General features: G+C 36.1%; 1 protein-coding gene and 1 long non-coding RNA gene across 2 annotated transcripts; one reads left to right on the forward strand and one right to left on the reverse strand.

The window, feature by feature from the left end:
• Positions 1 to 5,312: 5,312 nt before the first annotated feature.
• Positions 5,313 to 12,362, forward strand: LOC147763986 (uncharacterized). Its single transcript, XR_015333956.1, has 2 exons — positions 5,313 to 5,870; positions 10,645 to 12,362. It is a non-coding gene; the product is annotated as an uncharacterized LOC147763986 (long non-coding RNA).
• LOC106170566 (uncharacterized) lies at positions 11,709 to 14,391 on the reverse strand. Its single transcript, XM_013550461.2, has 3 exons — positions 13,976 to 14,391; positions 12,566 to 13,109; positions 11,709 to 12,361 (listed from the first exon to the last, which is right to left on the reverse strand). Exons 1-2 carry the CDS (start codon positions 14,304 to 14,306, stop codon positions 12,739 to 12,741), a joined length of 702 nt encoding a protein of 233 aa, XP_013405915.2. The 5' UTR covers positions 14,307 to 14,391; the 3' UTR covers positions 11,709 to 12,361; positions 12,566 to 12,738.
• Between the last annotated feature and the right edge of the window lie 1,776 nt (positions 14,392 to 16,167).

The following is a 16,167-nucleotide window of genomic DNA, read 5'->3' on the forward strand; positions in this document are numbered from 1 at the left end:
AAAGTAACAATTTTGAAATGTCGTTGAACTTGGGTTTGTGAAGATATTTGATGTGGGTGTGTTTGGGGAATGGAACATTATGGAAGATACTTTTCACATTGACAGCTTAATAAAACTACGAAAATGTACGGCAATGTCAATGATAATATTGCATGTTTGTGAGTTTTCTTATTGCGTCGATTATTTCTGTTGGTTCTGAGCTTGAGACTGATTTCAGAGTAATCATTGCCAACTGAATGTAAAGGAGAAGAAATAAATGAAACCAGATGAAAAGTATCTTCCTTTCATAAAAGAAAATATATTGTTCAGAATGATCCTTGTAAGGTTTTTGTCACTCACTGTTATGTTGTTTTTCCCCCAACCGAGTCGTTTTATTTGAATTTGTGATCTTTTTCATTCACTTTTTCTTCCCTATTTGTCCATTTATCATCCATTTATTTGGGATTTGTAACCGAAATATAATCGGAAAAGCTGTTTTTTTCTGTTTTTTTTTTCTCGACCATCAAACAACAATTACGGTAATATTCAAAATCATAAAAAATTGCAAAGCATAACGTATCAATCTCTGTGTAAACAAATTTCTTTTTATCTATTGTGGTATTATTATTGTGGTTTTAGCACCATAGACTACATGTATTATTTACAGAATATATTGTTAGGTAAAAGTCATCGCAAAAATGTACTTGTAACAAAATAATAGATCGATGGAAGGCGAAAATCTGCCTGCGTAAGTTTCATTAGTGAAAAAAGAGCAACAGCGTAGATGGCAAACTGCATTATCAATCCACACACAACCATGGGTCTTTTCTCATCAGTGCAATTTCCCCGTGTCTTCACGAGTAGCACAATGATGTTAGTACCTAATTACAGTTACCAAAGGGAAGCCACCCCCGCCCAGAGGTGTGTTTAGATCTTATCAGTCGGGTCCCAGTGTGGGCATTCCGGTCATTGTAGCACACACAAAGCCTCCCCATTCCTCTCTGCTATTAAACCACGCAAGGTGAATGAGGCAATTTTTCTCAAGTTTGTTTTCAATTACTTATCAGTCCTAAGGGGTGGAGAAAACGCCGCTCCAGACACATGATGAGGAAAATTAACTCATTGAAATCATTTCAATTAAATTAGCTGATAATAATAGCAAACTTTATTAAAGTTATGGTGGTTGTATTGAAGCCGGGGTATTAAGAGATATAATGACCGCTGGGTGGGTGAGCATCTTTAGGGAGGAGATAAGAATAACCGTGTGTAATGAACGGGAAAATTACCTCGCTCATTTCTTCACCTTGACAAGGGATGTCATCTTCATTTTCAGAGTGAGTAAAACCACGTGTGTGTCAAAGTGTGTCTTTCATACAGGAAAACAGGTACTCGAATAGTTGATGGGATTATAACAGATAATATTTTAAGGCTCCCACGTTACTTGGTGTTGTTCATTATATGTGGGCATGGGACCATCATGAGAACTTTCACTGCTAGGAATTAGGGACAATGATAAATGGAAATGATCTGAGAAATGACATTAAATTATGAGTCTTAAATCGTTCCGACCTAATGGTCGTTCAGAAGTTACATACTAACTGATGTCATTTTTCCAGAGAAAACCACGTGCCTGCACACAAACAGGATTACACACGCACGGCTATCTGTCTCTCTCTCTCACGTGCACACACGTGCACGTTTCTCTTCAGTCAGATTGTTTGATCCATTTTCTAAGGCAGATCAAACCATTTTTCAGATATCTAATTGCAATCGAAATCAGTTAACTATATCGTCGCTTGTGGTGTGCTGATAAATCTTTATGTTCCACATGGATTTCCCAATATCTGCTTCTAAAGATAGGCAAAAGAACAAAAGCTCCGATATTATATTTGGCTTGATCTTTAACTTTTACTCCCATCACCTCGACATACATGTAAAAAATCAGCGGCGCGTGGGGCCTTATGCTCTGACATTTTTTCTTACTTTTTATCTTTTCATTAGGCTTGATCCATATCGATATTAAGACGCAGGAGTCTATTATAGTTCGACCAAGAAGCCTTGCATTAATGAATGACAGGGGGTTCTTTTGTTTCTTCTCACAGTGGGAGAGCTGTCTATGTTTCGGGGCATCGACAATCGTTATTACTCTTTCAAATATCTCCTCCATAAAACAGTCAATGAGTCTGATTTAATGTAGGCTTTGTAAGGGAAATTATTTGGCACTAATTCGTCGTTATTTTTGGCAGCTATATGGATTGAAGAATATATAAAAAGCTAAAGGTTATTTAAATCGAATGGTCATGGTTGAGTGGGATATTGTTGAACAATGAGGAAAAAATCTTTTAGAGATCCCCAGCAACTGCTATCTACATGTAATCCATTGTTTTCAACACGATCAAAGCTCCTTTCTATCTTTAAGACAAACGTTGAACAGTGCTGTTTAGATGATCTACAAATGACAGAAATGGAAAAAGAATATTTAATCGAATCGAATCCCTTAATTTCAGGCACAATTTCCGTGTTGATATAAATTGAAGTATGGCATAAGAGAATACATACATGTAGTAAATTGATTATTTTATTGCGTTTTTCAGACTGAAGTGTTTTAATAGGCTTTCAATTCTTTTCAATCTGGTGCCCATTATTAATAAATTTAGAGATCGGTGGAAAATCTAAAAATATTAGTTTTTTCTATTGTACTATAATTTTTGGTACATCGCTTCAGTATTTCACAGGCTGCTGTCTCAATGTGACATTATTTGCCATTCAGCGGTAAGGTGACTCGGGATGTTTTGTTAATGCGTCATAAGTTTTAGTAGGTTATATGATGTATTAAATATCTGTTGTTATTGGATTAAATAAATTGTTAGTTGATTCAAAAGAATTCCACTAAGGAACAGAAATTCAATAGTCAACATATACGAAATAAGGGCGTACGTGAACTGGCACCAGAAATCCATTTGTCTATCGGAGATAAATCATTTCAGGTCCTCACTATGTGATTATGTCATTTTCTTCTCATTTTCTTGTTAATTTTTTTCCTGAAGTTCGCAATCGATATGCGTACGTCTCAAACTGCTCGGAATCACCATTAATTTTACTTCTCATTTCACTACTCCTACGACCATTGCCATCGATGTGATAAAGGGTCTGGGTTTATTGAATACCTCTATCCACTAAATCTTTGTATGACAGGAAAGAGAGAACGATAATGATGATAATTACTGAACCGTAGGCTTGATTCCTTGTCCTCGTAGAACAGCTGGCTGTCCTCGTCGACTAACTCCCCTAAAGGCCCGGGGAATATAATACATCATTTAATTGGTAAAAGAATTAGAAGGAAATAATTTGTAACATTCAATGTTTACCCCCTCTCGTCGTAAATAGAACCATAATATTTACCTTAAATTTATCAAAGTCACTCCATTATGGAGGCTATGATAATTTAATAATACACACGCTAGAAGAAAACAGGAGCCTTAATGCTTCATTGTATGCCTTAATAAGATTAAAGGATATTGAGCGAAATCTAACGTGTATTTATCAACAAGAAATAGGAGCCCTGTCGCGAATGAAAATGAGTGGTAAATATCTACCGGGTCGCTTCATATAAGAACGCTCAGAATATCATTTTGCACAGTCGACTGGAAATCAAAAGGTTATTAAAGTGAAATTGACGTTTGGGCCATAGTTATGCACCTGGCATAACAAGCAATGCACCTATTAGGCACCTTGATATACAAACTCGCTTACATCTAGACATGTTCATTTCTTCTCCCTTTCTGTGGATGAAATGAATTAATTTTCCGTGCTCAATAAAAGCTAGTCCAATTTAAAAGAGGCTTGTCAAAACAATGCGCGACACGCGGCGGTTTGCTGAGTACGCCGCGAGGCGAAAACACGCTACCAGTCAGTGATTTCATCAACATGTCGGAGACAACATTGGGCTGCAATGATTGTAAAGTTGATTGAAAACAACGAATATTAGACGGTAGTATAAATAGCTTGAATAGCCAGGAGAAATCATGCCAGCAGTCAGTGATTTTACATTTTGCCAGAGACGACATGGGACTCTCGTGGTTGGAAAATTACATAAAACTAAAAACAGCGTCTGTTGGGCGAAATTGATTTTAGATTACGATTCATGTGTCGTATTTGTTTGGTTCTCTAGAAGTTCGGTTTGCTATGAAAAAAAACTATTTTTTAACCAATGAACATTTTAATTTTGTTAATATCGATGAAAATATATTTGTACCATTTTACAATGCATATATATATATATATATATATATATATATATATATATATATATATATATATATATCACGTTTATTAATCTTTGAATATTTAAGTTACTGGAATTAATTTAGTAATTGAAAGCAGATGTACCATAGATTAAACCTGACGGCCCGGGTTTACTGAGAACTAAGATCTAATAAACGGAATATATTAGATCTTAGCTGAGAATAAATAAAAAAGGAAAACAGGACTGTTTAGAATTTAAATCTGATCAGAAATACACGGAACTAGTAAAAAACTTCAATGATTTTCGTTTCCCTGTTATTAAAGTCATTGTTGTCTAAATCAGTTATAGGTTTTTACTACTATCTATTAAGGATATCCTGTTATTGACTTCCGAGCATTTAGTGACTTTAATAACTGGACTTTTTAAAAAAATATTTCTATCAACAATATCATTGAGAACGTATTCCTATTAGTAGACCCACTAGTCGGTGTTTGTACGAGGGAAATAATATATGAAAAACAATTATCTTGGTGTTCTCTATACTAAAAGCCTGATATTAACCCCACATTACTCATCCATTACAAATATACATTATAGTATAGTATCGGTAAAATCAATTACGAATGTCTACATTTCTCTGTTATACGAGTATTTTTCCATTGTAAACACACGGGAACTTGCGAATTAATGGTTTTTGTATAGTAATTCGGAAAAATTGAGCATAATATATCTAAGCTGTTTAAAATTAAAAATTGATTTCCTTTACCAAAAAATCACATTCTCCTTACTTTTGAGTAATGCCGATTGTCATTTATATTTCCCCTGTAATATGAAAATATCAAGACGGTTTCTATCCGATTTGAAAAATTCAATATATCTTTTATTTTTTAAAACCTCCCTCCCTTCTGTGTAAATTAAAATCCCCAAATTTCAGTGACATGCAAAGGTAAAGAGAGCAGATATCATGGTGACTTTTATGCTTCAATATATTAAACCTAGTTTGGTGGGTCCTGAAATAAACTATATGAATTCATTTTCGCAAAGTGAAACAAAGAGGAATATGCATTACGGACAGAATATTTGGCGGATATTTTTAGTATTTTTTTCTCTAGGATTTTACACAAACTCCGGCTAACCGTTTTTGTTTAATAAAAGAAGTGGGGACCCTATGTGCGGGGAGGCATCAGGTGCATAATACTATTATGTGGCGACAGAGCACCTTGCAACGAACATTTGTGATGTTTATTAGTGCAAGGGGCACAAACACCATCGGCCCCTTTATCACGTTCCTGTGGTTTTCGATATCACAACTATTTTGAAATTAATCGCAAACAGATTGTGTATTTCCTCCATTGTTTAATGCAACAATTATCTCTTTTTGGTTGAAGGCGGGACCGCAGTAACGCCAGTCACCGGGGTGGGTGTGCCCGCAATTGTAACAGTTTCTCACAAATATTGAAAGTAAGCAAAAGTTGTTTTTCCGCAGGGAAGGTTAAATGGGAGCCGCCGGGAGCGTTGAAATCACGGTCCAAATCCGTCACCGTGGTTTGTGAAGAGGCTGCTTCCTGGCCTTTAGCAACTTATGCCGAAGAAATAATGGAAGCACTGATGTGAACGGCCAGTGATTAAAGTGATTGGAGTACAGGTAAACCCATAAGCACAATGCCATTGAAGAGGTTAAGGTAAACATTAAAACTTAACAATGATGTAAGAGTATTTCTTTAAAGAGAGGTATTTGGCGCTAAGTAGCGGCTTAAACTGTTGCAGATCTTTTACCACAAATATTGAAAATAAGCAAAAGCTGTTTATCTTGATATGCGATCAAATGAAGCCGAGTGGTTGATCCGTATTTGTCCATTATAAGTAAATGACTGATGTGCCTAATTCAGAAATATCTAAACCGTTAGCCGCCGATGTGTCGTCGAGACCAACTAATGCTACTTGACTTTCTGTTATCCGGTTAGTAGAATAACAGACCATTTCATGGGTAACTACAGAAAAATGAGAGAACAACCTAATTATCTCTGTCTTTTGTATGTGACCGTTTGTACCCCAGTTTACATCTGAGGGGATATACACCGAATACACTAAAATTATGTTAAAATATATATTAGGATGAGAGAAATGTTAAACTTTGGCTTCTTTTTGTTTGTTGCTATTGTCTTAAATATCATTAAACTTAAATATCGTTTTCATTGTTTTGTTTTCCCTTGCATTTGGGTTTTAGTTTTGTAAAATGTTTTATCGATCCGTGAATAGATATTAATAACCAGGCATCAAATGTTTGTCAGTTTTATCCATTTCTTACTGGTTCTTTTATAGAGAAATTAAATATTTTAGATAAAAATATATACAGTTATATGGCATCTTGATATAAATATTAAAATGAAAGGTAAGTCTTTTTTTAGTAAGACGAAAAACTCCCTGAGATTTTGAAATTCAGCGTGTTGCGCTGGAGCTTTGCGGCATCCGCCTTTGATCTATCGATTTCAGGTACGTTTAACGTAATCCGCTCATTAAAACGTCTTAGTAGCTAAATCTCTTCTAATTGATCACGCTTTTTCCCATTAACTAACGACCACTTGACTCTTGACTGAAGACAAATAATACTGTTTGCATTAAATAGTGTCTAATGACAGGGTAAGGACTGCGGTGGGGGTTAGGTAAAGAACTTGCTATGGTTTAACTTGGAAGGGTTTTAATATGGCTCCATAAACATATGAGCGTTTAGATCGTAGATGCCACGTCGCATGAATGAATAGCTTCTTACTTCATTTTCTTTTCGGGTGGATGGTACTTTTGCTTAAACAACGTATAACTGTTCGGGTAAAAGTTGCACCATTCCACCCAACGAAACATGCATGCTAGACCGTAATTTGGCGTGGTATTTTAAGAATTAATCTTTTCATATCGCTAGAAGAACCTGCATACACGCTTTTTTTCAACTTAAATTTCATAATTCGAAAATGCACTTTACGCATAAAATGGAACTTATGCAATGAAAAAAAATAGCATAGAAACTTTTATTTGAAATGCTCCCTTGGTATGACGCAGACCAGTGTCGAGAAGGAGCAAAATAAATAAATAAAAGTGGTTCACAATATAATTTTGAACTATAAAAAGAAAATGATGGAAGTGTTTTACATAAAAAAATAGTGCAAAGCTCAACATGAATAATACCAATAATTATTAATAGAAATCTTAAAATTTACGAAGATACGAAGATGTTAAAAAGGGTTAACATTAATCAATCAAAATCTGCCAAAATATCACGAAAAAGATAGGACGAACTAACTGTGAAATATAAACGGGCCCTACTAAATTGTTTTTTGAACGTATTTATTAACTCATATAAATGACGAGTAAAAATGTCAGTGGATTTTTGTTTATCAGGTGTGGTCATGGAAAGGTGCCGCATTTTAAGTGCGTAACCTTAATTATTTAATTAAGTTGCTGCACGTTGCCCTGACATGTGTGTCCTTTAACCTTCCCTTTCTCCACAGCCAACGAAGCAATATACAGGTTCATTGTAAAAGACAACAGGCCTGCCAATGACATGAGTTTCTAGGTGATGTATTGGTGAATGTCGATTAGATCCTATCATCAGAGATTTCATCTTTGTAATCCACGCAGATTTGGTTTATGAAATGGCATTGTGTTTTAATGACACTGAGAAAATAGCGGTATGGTTCCTCGCGGTGCTTCGCAATTATGGGATAGTAATAAAATAAAAAAGATTCGGTTGAATGATTAATGAAATGAATTTTCTCAGGCAAAAATTGGTCGAGTTATTAGCTATTAAGGATGCTAGACCAATGGTGTGCACAAAATAAAGAACAAATACTTATAGCAACAGCATTTTATATTGAAAAATACGGAGAGAGAGAGAGAGAGAAAAAGAGAGAGAGGCTTCTCGGTGATTAAATTAGGATGATAATGTCCAAATACAGATTAGATTATTAATTTGTTAATTTATGAAATTTTGTTAGATTGGAAATTGGCAGTTATGTAAAGAAAACTGATTGATTCAAATTATCAGATTAACATTTTTTATTTCAAACAAAGTTTTTGAACGGCGCGGAAGACCAATATAAATTGGGTACGAAAACATTTGCGTTCAAGAGAAGATTACTAAACCCTGCAACCTTTCGGTCGTCATCACTCTTTGTAAGAAATTACTCCGCTTCATTTAACATGTTTTAATTAATCAGAACGGTGCAGGTCAAAAGCGGTAATATTGATAACGGCATCATCCACTGCATCGTAGTGCTCGGACCTTTGGTCGGGGTCAGCAGGAGCCGTGACTGGTCAGTCTTAATTAGCCCTGGACAATGGGCGATCACACACCACTGAGCGCGTCAATTGAGATATCAAACGAAATACAATAGGACAGGGGTAATTATCAACAGTAGAACAAAGAGAGTGACTCCTTGGGGGAGATTCTGATCGTGGCGTGCGTTGTTTAGTTCGATAGATTGATCGAGAGGGCTCATTTGTAGCTCGTGTTTATTGTTTTTGTACAATTACATTTGAAAATAGCAAGTAATGATGATGGCTTTGTGTTCATTATTTCTTTAATTGGTTGAGATAATAATGTCAGAAATTAAGAAAATATAATACTCTAATTTGGTGGGTTTGAACACATGTTCACTATTAAGTCATGGACAATTACATGTCAAAATTGAATATATCGTGTTTATATGTTTGACACACCGAGAAACACAAGATATTTAGGATGTTCATATTTCACAGATAATTGGGAGTACTTTTTTTAAAGGCAATAAAGTTATTTGTTAAGTATTTACGTTCAAACTACACAGTTTATTTTTTATAATTTTAACGACAATTAATATTTTGGACAACGCATCATACTCATTAGTGAAAGGTTATTAAATTTCACTTCAGTTAGTTACTAACTCAAAACTGGGCTATTTTTTACCAATGTTCCATACAAAGCGCTATCTTCACCCGCAAAAGACAGCTGACAGAGAGAGAGACAGAGAGAGAGAGAGAGAAAGAGAGAGAGAGAGAGAGAAACGAGAGAGGGAGAGAGAGGGGGAGAGGGGGGGTGTCGGCGTCCTGGAAAAGGGAGTGCACCGTAGGGGGCGAACAAGAATTATTGCCCCTAAAACACTTATCAATAACCATTTAGCCGTTGATCCCGCCCTAATATCTACACAAAAATTAATTATGATTAGCAGGAGTCCATTAGAGTTGTGATCAATGCAGAATTCACTCGGTTAAATATTACCTCCATACCAGGGGGGTAAAACTCTTTGAGTGACATCGACCCTACTTGTTATAAAATGAAAATTAACATGTTAATTAACTAATAATTTTGTTTTCCTTTTGTATGGCAGCTTGTATGGCGTTGTCTTTAGTAGGCCCTTGTTGTTGATTTCAACACTGTTCCTTAAAGTGCATTAGTATTGATCAAACGTAGTATGTTTTTTTTCATATATTTATGTGAAGAACTGAATAATGAACTCGTTGTTAATTTAATGTCAAAAATGGTGAACAAGATAATTCGACATCAAAGTGATAGAGAACTGGTGGATCAATTCATTCCATCAAATACAAAACCACATAAAGGGGAACAGAAAATTGAAGAAAAACATTAAATATGGGAAAGGTTAATATTGACATCTCCATTACAGTTTTGATCATTAAGATACTCGTCCCTTTCCGCACCACAATATTGTTCTAGATATATGGTTTGACTTTTTTTCCTACAAATTTGATTCAAATCAGAAAAAGAAAAAAAGAAAAAATAAATAAAAACAGACGCACAGATAAAGGTGTTGTAACATTCCAGTTTCTCAAACTACCAAGCCTATGAAAGAGCAATGTATTTTTGCCATAATTTTGATTCAAATCCGGAAAAAACAGATCAATTTAACTCTCTGATCGTTTGAAATGAGCTTATTAAAATTGCTTTTAGGCTTACGAACAATGCAGAAATACCCGGATATTGCCCTTGTCATTTAATCTTGTCAAATTAAACATTGATCCATTTATTCCCCGTCGCACATTACGACGTAAACAACATAATTTCTGCTTTGTATATATGCATAATTAAATATTGGTCGAAACGCTGCTTTTCTTCGTCCGTTAACCTTTCAATAAGATTGTCGTCAACAAGTTTTCTCTCCAATGCTGTAAATAAAACGAAGGAAATTAAACCAGTTAACGAATACAATCGTGAGGTGCCAATTATCGAACTCATCTCGGGTAAAATGGGTAAACAAAGCCATATCACGTACAGTATCGGCCCTCAACCCAACAAAACAAGTCTCCTGCAATATGCTGCACATAGGTAACGAAAACGGGTGAATTTTGCCCTTACCCCACCTCTTGTTTCTTTAACTGAAAAACAAGGTAGGCATTGTCAAAACAAACGTGTATTATTGTAATTCCAGCATGTGACAGGGCATTGTAAAAGCAAGACAGCGAGGCAATCGAAGGTATCCATGGTCCAGTTTGACGTAGCACAACAAGACCGACTCCGCGTGTGGCAGCGGTATACACTGTATACTATCGGGGATCGATTATCCAAAATATCTCACTGTACCACCCGTGGACATGGCCACCCCTCCCTCTGCAGGGGACTGACGCAGATACCTGTTGTATGCTCCTAGTCAGTAAAAAGCGGATGTATTTTTCCTAATTAGTCAACAGGAAATAGAAAACCACACGAGCAGGAAATGATAGCCCGGGTATTGAGTTTGATACCGACTGTTTACTTAAAAATCCTTAAGATGTGAGGTTTCCGAAAGCAGTTTTTTTCAAGATTTCACAAAATTTTAAGTCTGGGCGTAATGACTAATGCAGATTTTATAGTAAAGAAAACATTTTCAGCCCTAAAGTTGACACATGACCTGAACGTTTAATCTCAGTAAACTCTCACTGATATCGTTTTGTGATATGTTGTAAGAAAACAGCGAAACTAAAAAGTATAGTAAATGCACATATTAAACAGCCTTTTTTTCTTTTCTAGAAAAATTCTTGATTGTGTGAACTATCGCGATTAGTCATGCACGAGGCACCATAAACAATAACGAACTGCACGATAACATGCCAAATAGAAGTCGTCAAGTATAGTGATCTCACAAAAAAAAAAAAAAAAAAAAAAAAAAAAAAAAAAATCATCGAACTCAGAGGAAATATATGGATGAATCAATTCCGTTTCAATGGTTATAAAGTAATGCACCGTTAATCTACACCAGATGATCATTAGAACAGCAAATATTAATAGTGATTAAAACGTGGGGGACTCTATTACGATACATCGATAACTTTCTTCTATTGTCTTTAACGACTTTTCTTTTAGCTATCCGCGGGGGAGCTATTTGGTATTTTATATGTATCGAAAACCAATATACAAATGAAGGAGACCAATAAAAACACTTAAGAGGAGAGCAGTCTGTAATAATTAAAAGTAAAATTAAAAGTAGAAAGCGAGGTTCCATTTACGACCACAAACTAATTTCCTTAATTTATTTGAATTTTTGTTTTTTATTTAAACATAGAATGTCGCATTATGATTGATTTAAAGTATAACAAACTATATTTAACATGGATATTCAATGGAAGAAAACTAGTGATTTTGTTACTTTTCAGAAAGTTAACTTCCTTACGTAAAAATTAGTTAAAAATTATGACAATTTCAACAATAATAAAAAACAGTGCTGATATGATAACAATATTCAAACAGTTGAAAATAACATTATAGCAAAGCTAAAGTTGCCTAAATAACCAATTGATGAAACTGTTTGAAAAGCGTCAAAATAATCTGTCATGACAAGTCATCAATGAGCATCATAACTATTTTGTTAATTGCTAAAACAGACGTTAAGCACATGGATGAAAACGCATAAAAGTCAAATCCATCCAATTTTTTAGTTTATCTTGGTTGACATGGTTGGTGCAGTTGTTTTGAAATCCTTAATCTCTGCTCTTGTCGTATGATATCAGTGTCAGATTCATGTGAGTTATTCATCAGATCATGATCATTACGTATCGAATAAAGTTCTGCGCTTTACAAGTGTTCTTGAACTGATTTTTTATTCCAAGAATGGCAGGATAGGCGGCCGTCATTGCATGCATGTAGACACTGTGACCAAAACACCAGAATGTCTGAAAAGAGCGAAGAAACACTTGGTAAGAAAATTTTGTTTTAAATCCAACAGATAATGCCAGTGAAAATGTTTTTATTATCACGACATAAAAATGTGACATTACATAAATTGAAATTACATCGACATTGAAATTACTATACAAATAAACATTACATTCTCATCTTCGAAAAACATTTGATAATAAAAACTGTAGTAAACTCACCAAAAGAATATCAATTCCCGCTTTGTATTGGTCCTTATACCATCAGTTCAACTAGGTGGCATTATTTTTGGCACTTTGGGAGTTTATGCTCGTCAGTAAAGAACGCTAATGTCTTTTTTTAAAGGTTGTCTACGGTGGCTCTTAGGCGCTGCGAGAGTGGAAATGAAGGGGCTTTAGTGATCGCTGCCAGCCTCACTGCCAAAGTCGCTGGAAGTTCCAATGCTGGCGTTGTCGTCGTCTTCAGATTCACAGCCAGACTCTTCGCTGTGCAGGAGATCTAGCTGTCTCAGTCTCTGTTGTTGCTTCTCTAGACTTTGTTTCCTCCATTTGATGCGGCGGTTCTGGAACCACACCTTCACCTGCGCCTCGCTTAGGTCGAGGGTGCCCGCAAGGTAGGACCTCTCGGAGCCGACCATGTACTGCTGTTTCTCGAATTCTGCTTCCAAACGCTCCAGCTGCTCAGGCGTAAAGATGGTTCGGACACGCTTGGACTTACTCTGTCTCCAACCAGGAGTGGCGGACAGTTTTTTCGGCTCCAATTTACCTAGAATAGGACAAGGGACGTTCATAAGTAACAACTACTAACTCCTTTGTAATCACCTTAAATCAATTAGACCAAAAGGATCAGAGAAAAAGTCGTCTTGGTTAATGAAGCCCGAAGGACTTCATTAGCAATTATGTCAAATTGAGTAATGACGATTTCAATTCAAGTATTACGACTAATAGATCTGGGGCCAATTTTGTCAATCGGCCATAGAAAAGGCCAGAATGGTTATTTTCGATTTTTTCTCAGTGGGGGTAGATGCCTGTAGTAAATCCATCGATTGAACACAGGTAGGGGAGTAAAACCATTCTCGGGACTATTGTGTATTTTTTTAAACCAATCAATGGACCACCATTAGATGCTGGGGTTTATTAGTTTAGATAAATCCTCTTTTAGAGCTGATGAACTCCATACTGCACAAGATGGGATCATTAATTATTCAAGTCGGGAATCATTACAATAAATACATTGATCTTTGCACCTGTGGTTTTGCCTTTGACCTCGTTGCTTTTTCCTGTTGCCATGTGCGGTTTGTTGTCATTTTGTAAAACTCAAACAAATGCGTTTTTAAAATGTGCCGGGATGACAAAAACATACCCGTCACTTTAGTACATCATGGTAATACTACTTTGCCGAGTATTGCAACTTTTAAGAAACTTAATAGCCAGATTTGATTTTATCTTTATTTTTCAAAAAAATTTTCTGTATAATGCAGTTTGTGCGGAATTTTCCAAATAAAAAATCAGGTGCACGAGTAAAGATATAGGACCAGTTAACTGTTCACTTTACACTTACGAAAATGATTTATCTACTTGAAAAAAAAAATAATAAACAACTAAATATAAAGTGCAAATTTATCAACCCACCTTTTGGCGTATTCAAAACCTGTCGAAGACCGTTGTTTAAGTTTGGGATCACACTTGTAGCCAAGCTATACGGATGGACACTGTCCACTGTGAGCTCAGGCTGTGGTTTGGTGTTTTCTTTCTCCCCATTTCGTCCTAGGATGGCGTCAATCATGAAGGACTTGCTGGTCTTGCTGGGGCGGTAGCTGAGCTGGTTGGCCGCGTACGGTGAGTGCAGGAAAGCGGGGTGCAGTTGCGGCTGGCCTAGGACGTTGAAACCAGCGGGGAATGCATTGGCCAGGGCCATCTGAAACATTGGGTTCTGCTGGAGACCGTTCAGTGGACTCTGCATCCTGATTGTGACAGTTTTAAATATATAGTTGTTAAAAACTGTAGTTTAGGCACCGTTTGTGGAACACGAACTACTACAAAAACGTGATTGGAACTCATTTATATAGCGAAGCTGCCAATCATCATGCAATTAGTGCGCTGTTGGCCAATAGAAATCTGCCTTCGGGGCTAATGGGCGGTGAATACGGGACCCAGTCCACGGTCGTATTTAATAACCCTCATTCATGTAAGTAGCAGAATATTAACGACGACAATAGTAAAGAAGGGGATGGAAATTGGAATTTTGATTGACAGTAATTGAAATCACATTATCTCATTTGTGAAGGAGGCAAGGCGCAGGCCTACTTACTGAAGAACACTGGCACACGATAATTATTGTCAAAATAAGAACATAATTTCATTTATTTAACAGAAACGTTCATTTACAGCTGACAGTAAATTTAAAACCAGTTGCACTATCTTTGCTGATATGTTGGATCTGCAATGGAGGTTCTCCATTTCGCTGGATTATAGAAATTCACGTTTTCTTAATTTAAGCAAAAATATGGCCTCTGTTTGTTCGCGAATGGTAAACATTCGCACCTATCACCTGCACTAACTGCAACATGCAGTCTTGTTTGTGTAGTAAGCATACGCTTCCTTTCATCCTTCCTTCCCTGTAACAAATATTAAATATCCTATTAAGTAGCTTAATCCAGTTGCAATCGTATCGTTGTCCACGCCCCAATGAGCTCCTCAATAGAATCCCCCCTCGAACTAACATTGTCAAATTAACCGAATGCTCTTTACCTGTACAAATTTATTTGCAGATGTTTTCGATAAGATTCCGTTCAAATTGAGCTATGTGGTGTAGTCATGATTTCAATGAATGCGTTTAATTTCATCTTGCTACACAAGGAAAGGAATATTCTAATTTTGTCAAAGTTTGTTTTCAATTACCTGTGTGGAATTGGGGGAGGAATGATTATTCGGGTTACTCTATCATGTAGAAAATGAACATGAGAACAGTCTATTGCAGAGGCACAGAGAACATGAAGCGTGGGTTTTCTAAAGTGTTGCTGGTGAATAAACTGGTATCTGATTTCACTTAATGTTTAACTATGGAATGTATTCCATGACAACTAGTTGAATTTGATTGACACCTTGGCATTGATGGCCTGTGACACTTACACTTAATGACACCACATGCACTGGCAGGGGGTACATTGCAGAAATTTGGCAAAACTGAAGGAAGAAGTCATCATGAGCATGGCCAAATGCAGACCTTATTACAGAAAGGTCGAAAAAATATAAGCAATCCACCTGTTACATCTCGACTCCACCATTGCATTCGAAGTATGTAGACCCATATTCTTTCATTAATTTCTTCATTTAAAAAACATTCTTTGTATATTCCAATCATTTTAATTGTATGAACGAAGGGGGACGGGGCACTATTGATGTGGCTCTACATGTGGCACAATGCAGGATGAGCTACTATAGGGCGTAAGGCCGACGCTTGGCCACGTAAAATATTCGTTCATGCCTTTCAGGCTTTAATGACCGTACGAAATCTTATTTGAATGTGTTATTTTTCTGTTGATATTTATTTTCCACATGTCGCTTTACTTTACTTTCAGATAACACAATGCACAGACCGGATTGTACAGAAATGTGAACCCCTGGGCATGGTAAAAAAGGATAAACTTACAATGTACAGTCTGTGCGAATCACAGTAATTAAAAACAATGTCTCTGATCTGAAAATTAAAAATAAACAGCTGCGCCTATTTTTTTTAAATTTACTTCTGGTAAACAAGAAATAACATGGCGAACTATCATCTTCCTTAAAACGTATAAAGTCGTGATGAAAAACATCCTCAT

This window comes from Lingula anatina, chromosome 1 (assembly GCF_051362555.1).
Source record: "Lingula anatina isolate TDL-2025a chromosome 1, LinAna3.0, whole genome shotgun sequence".
NCBI lineage: Eukaryota > Metazoa > Brachiopoda > Lingulata > Lingulida > Lingulidae > Lingula > Lingula anatina.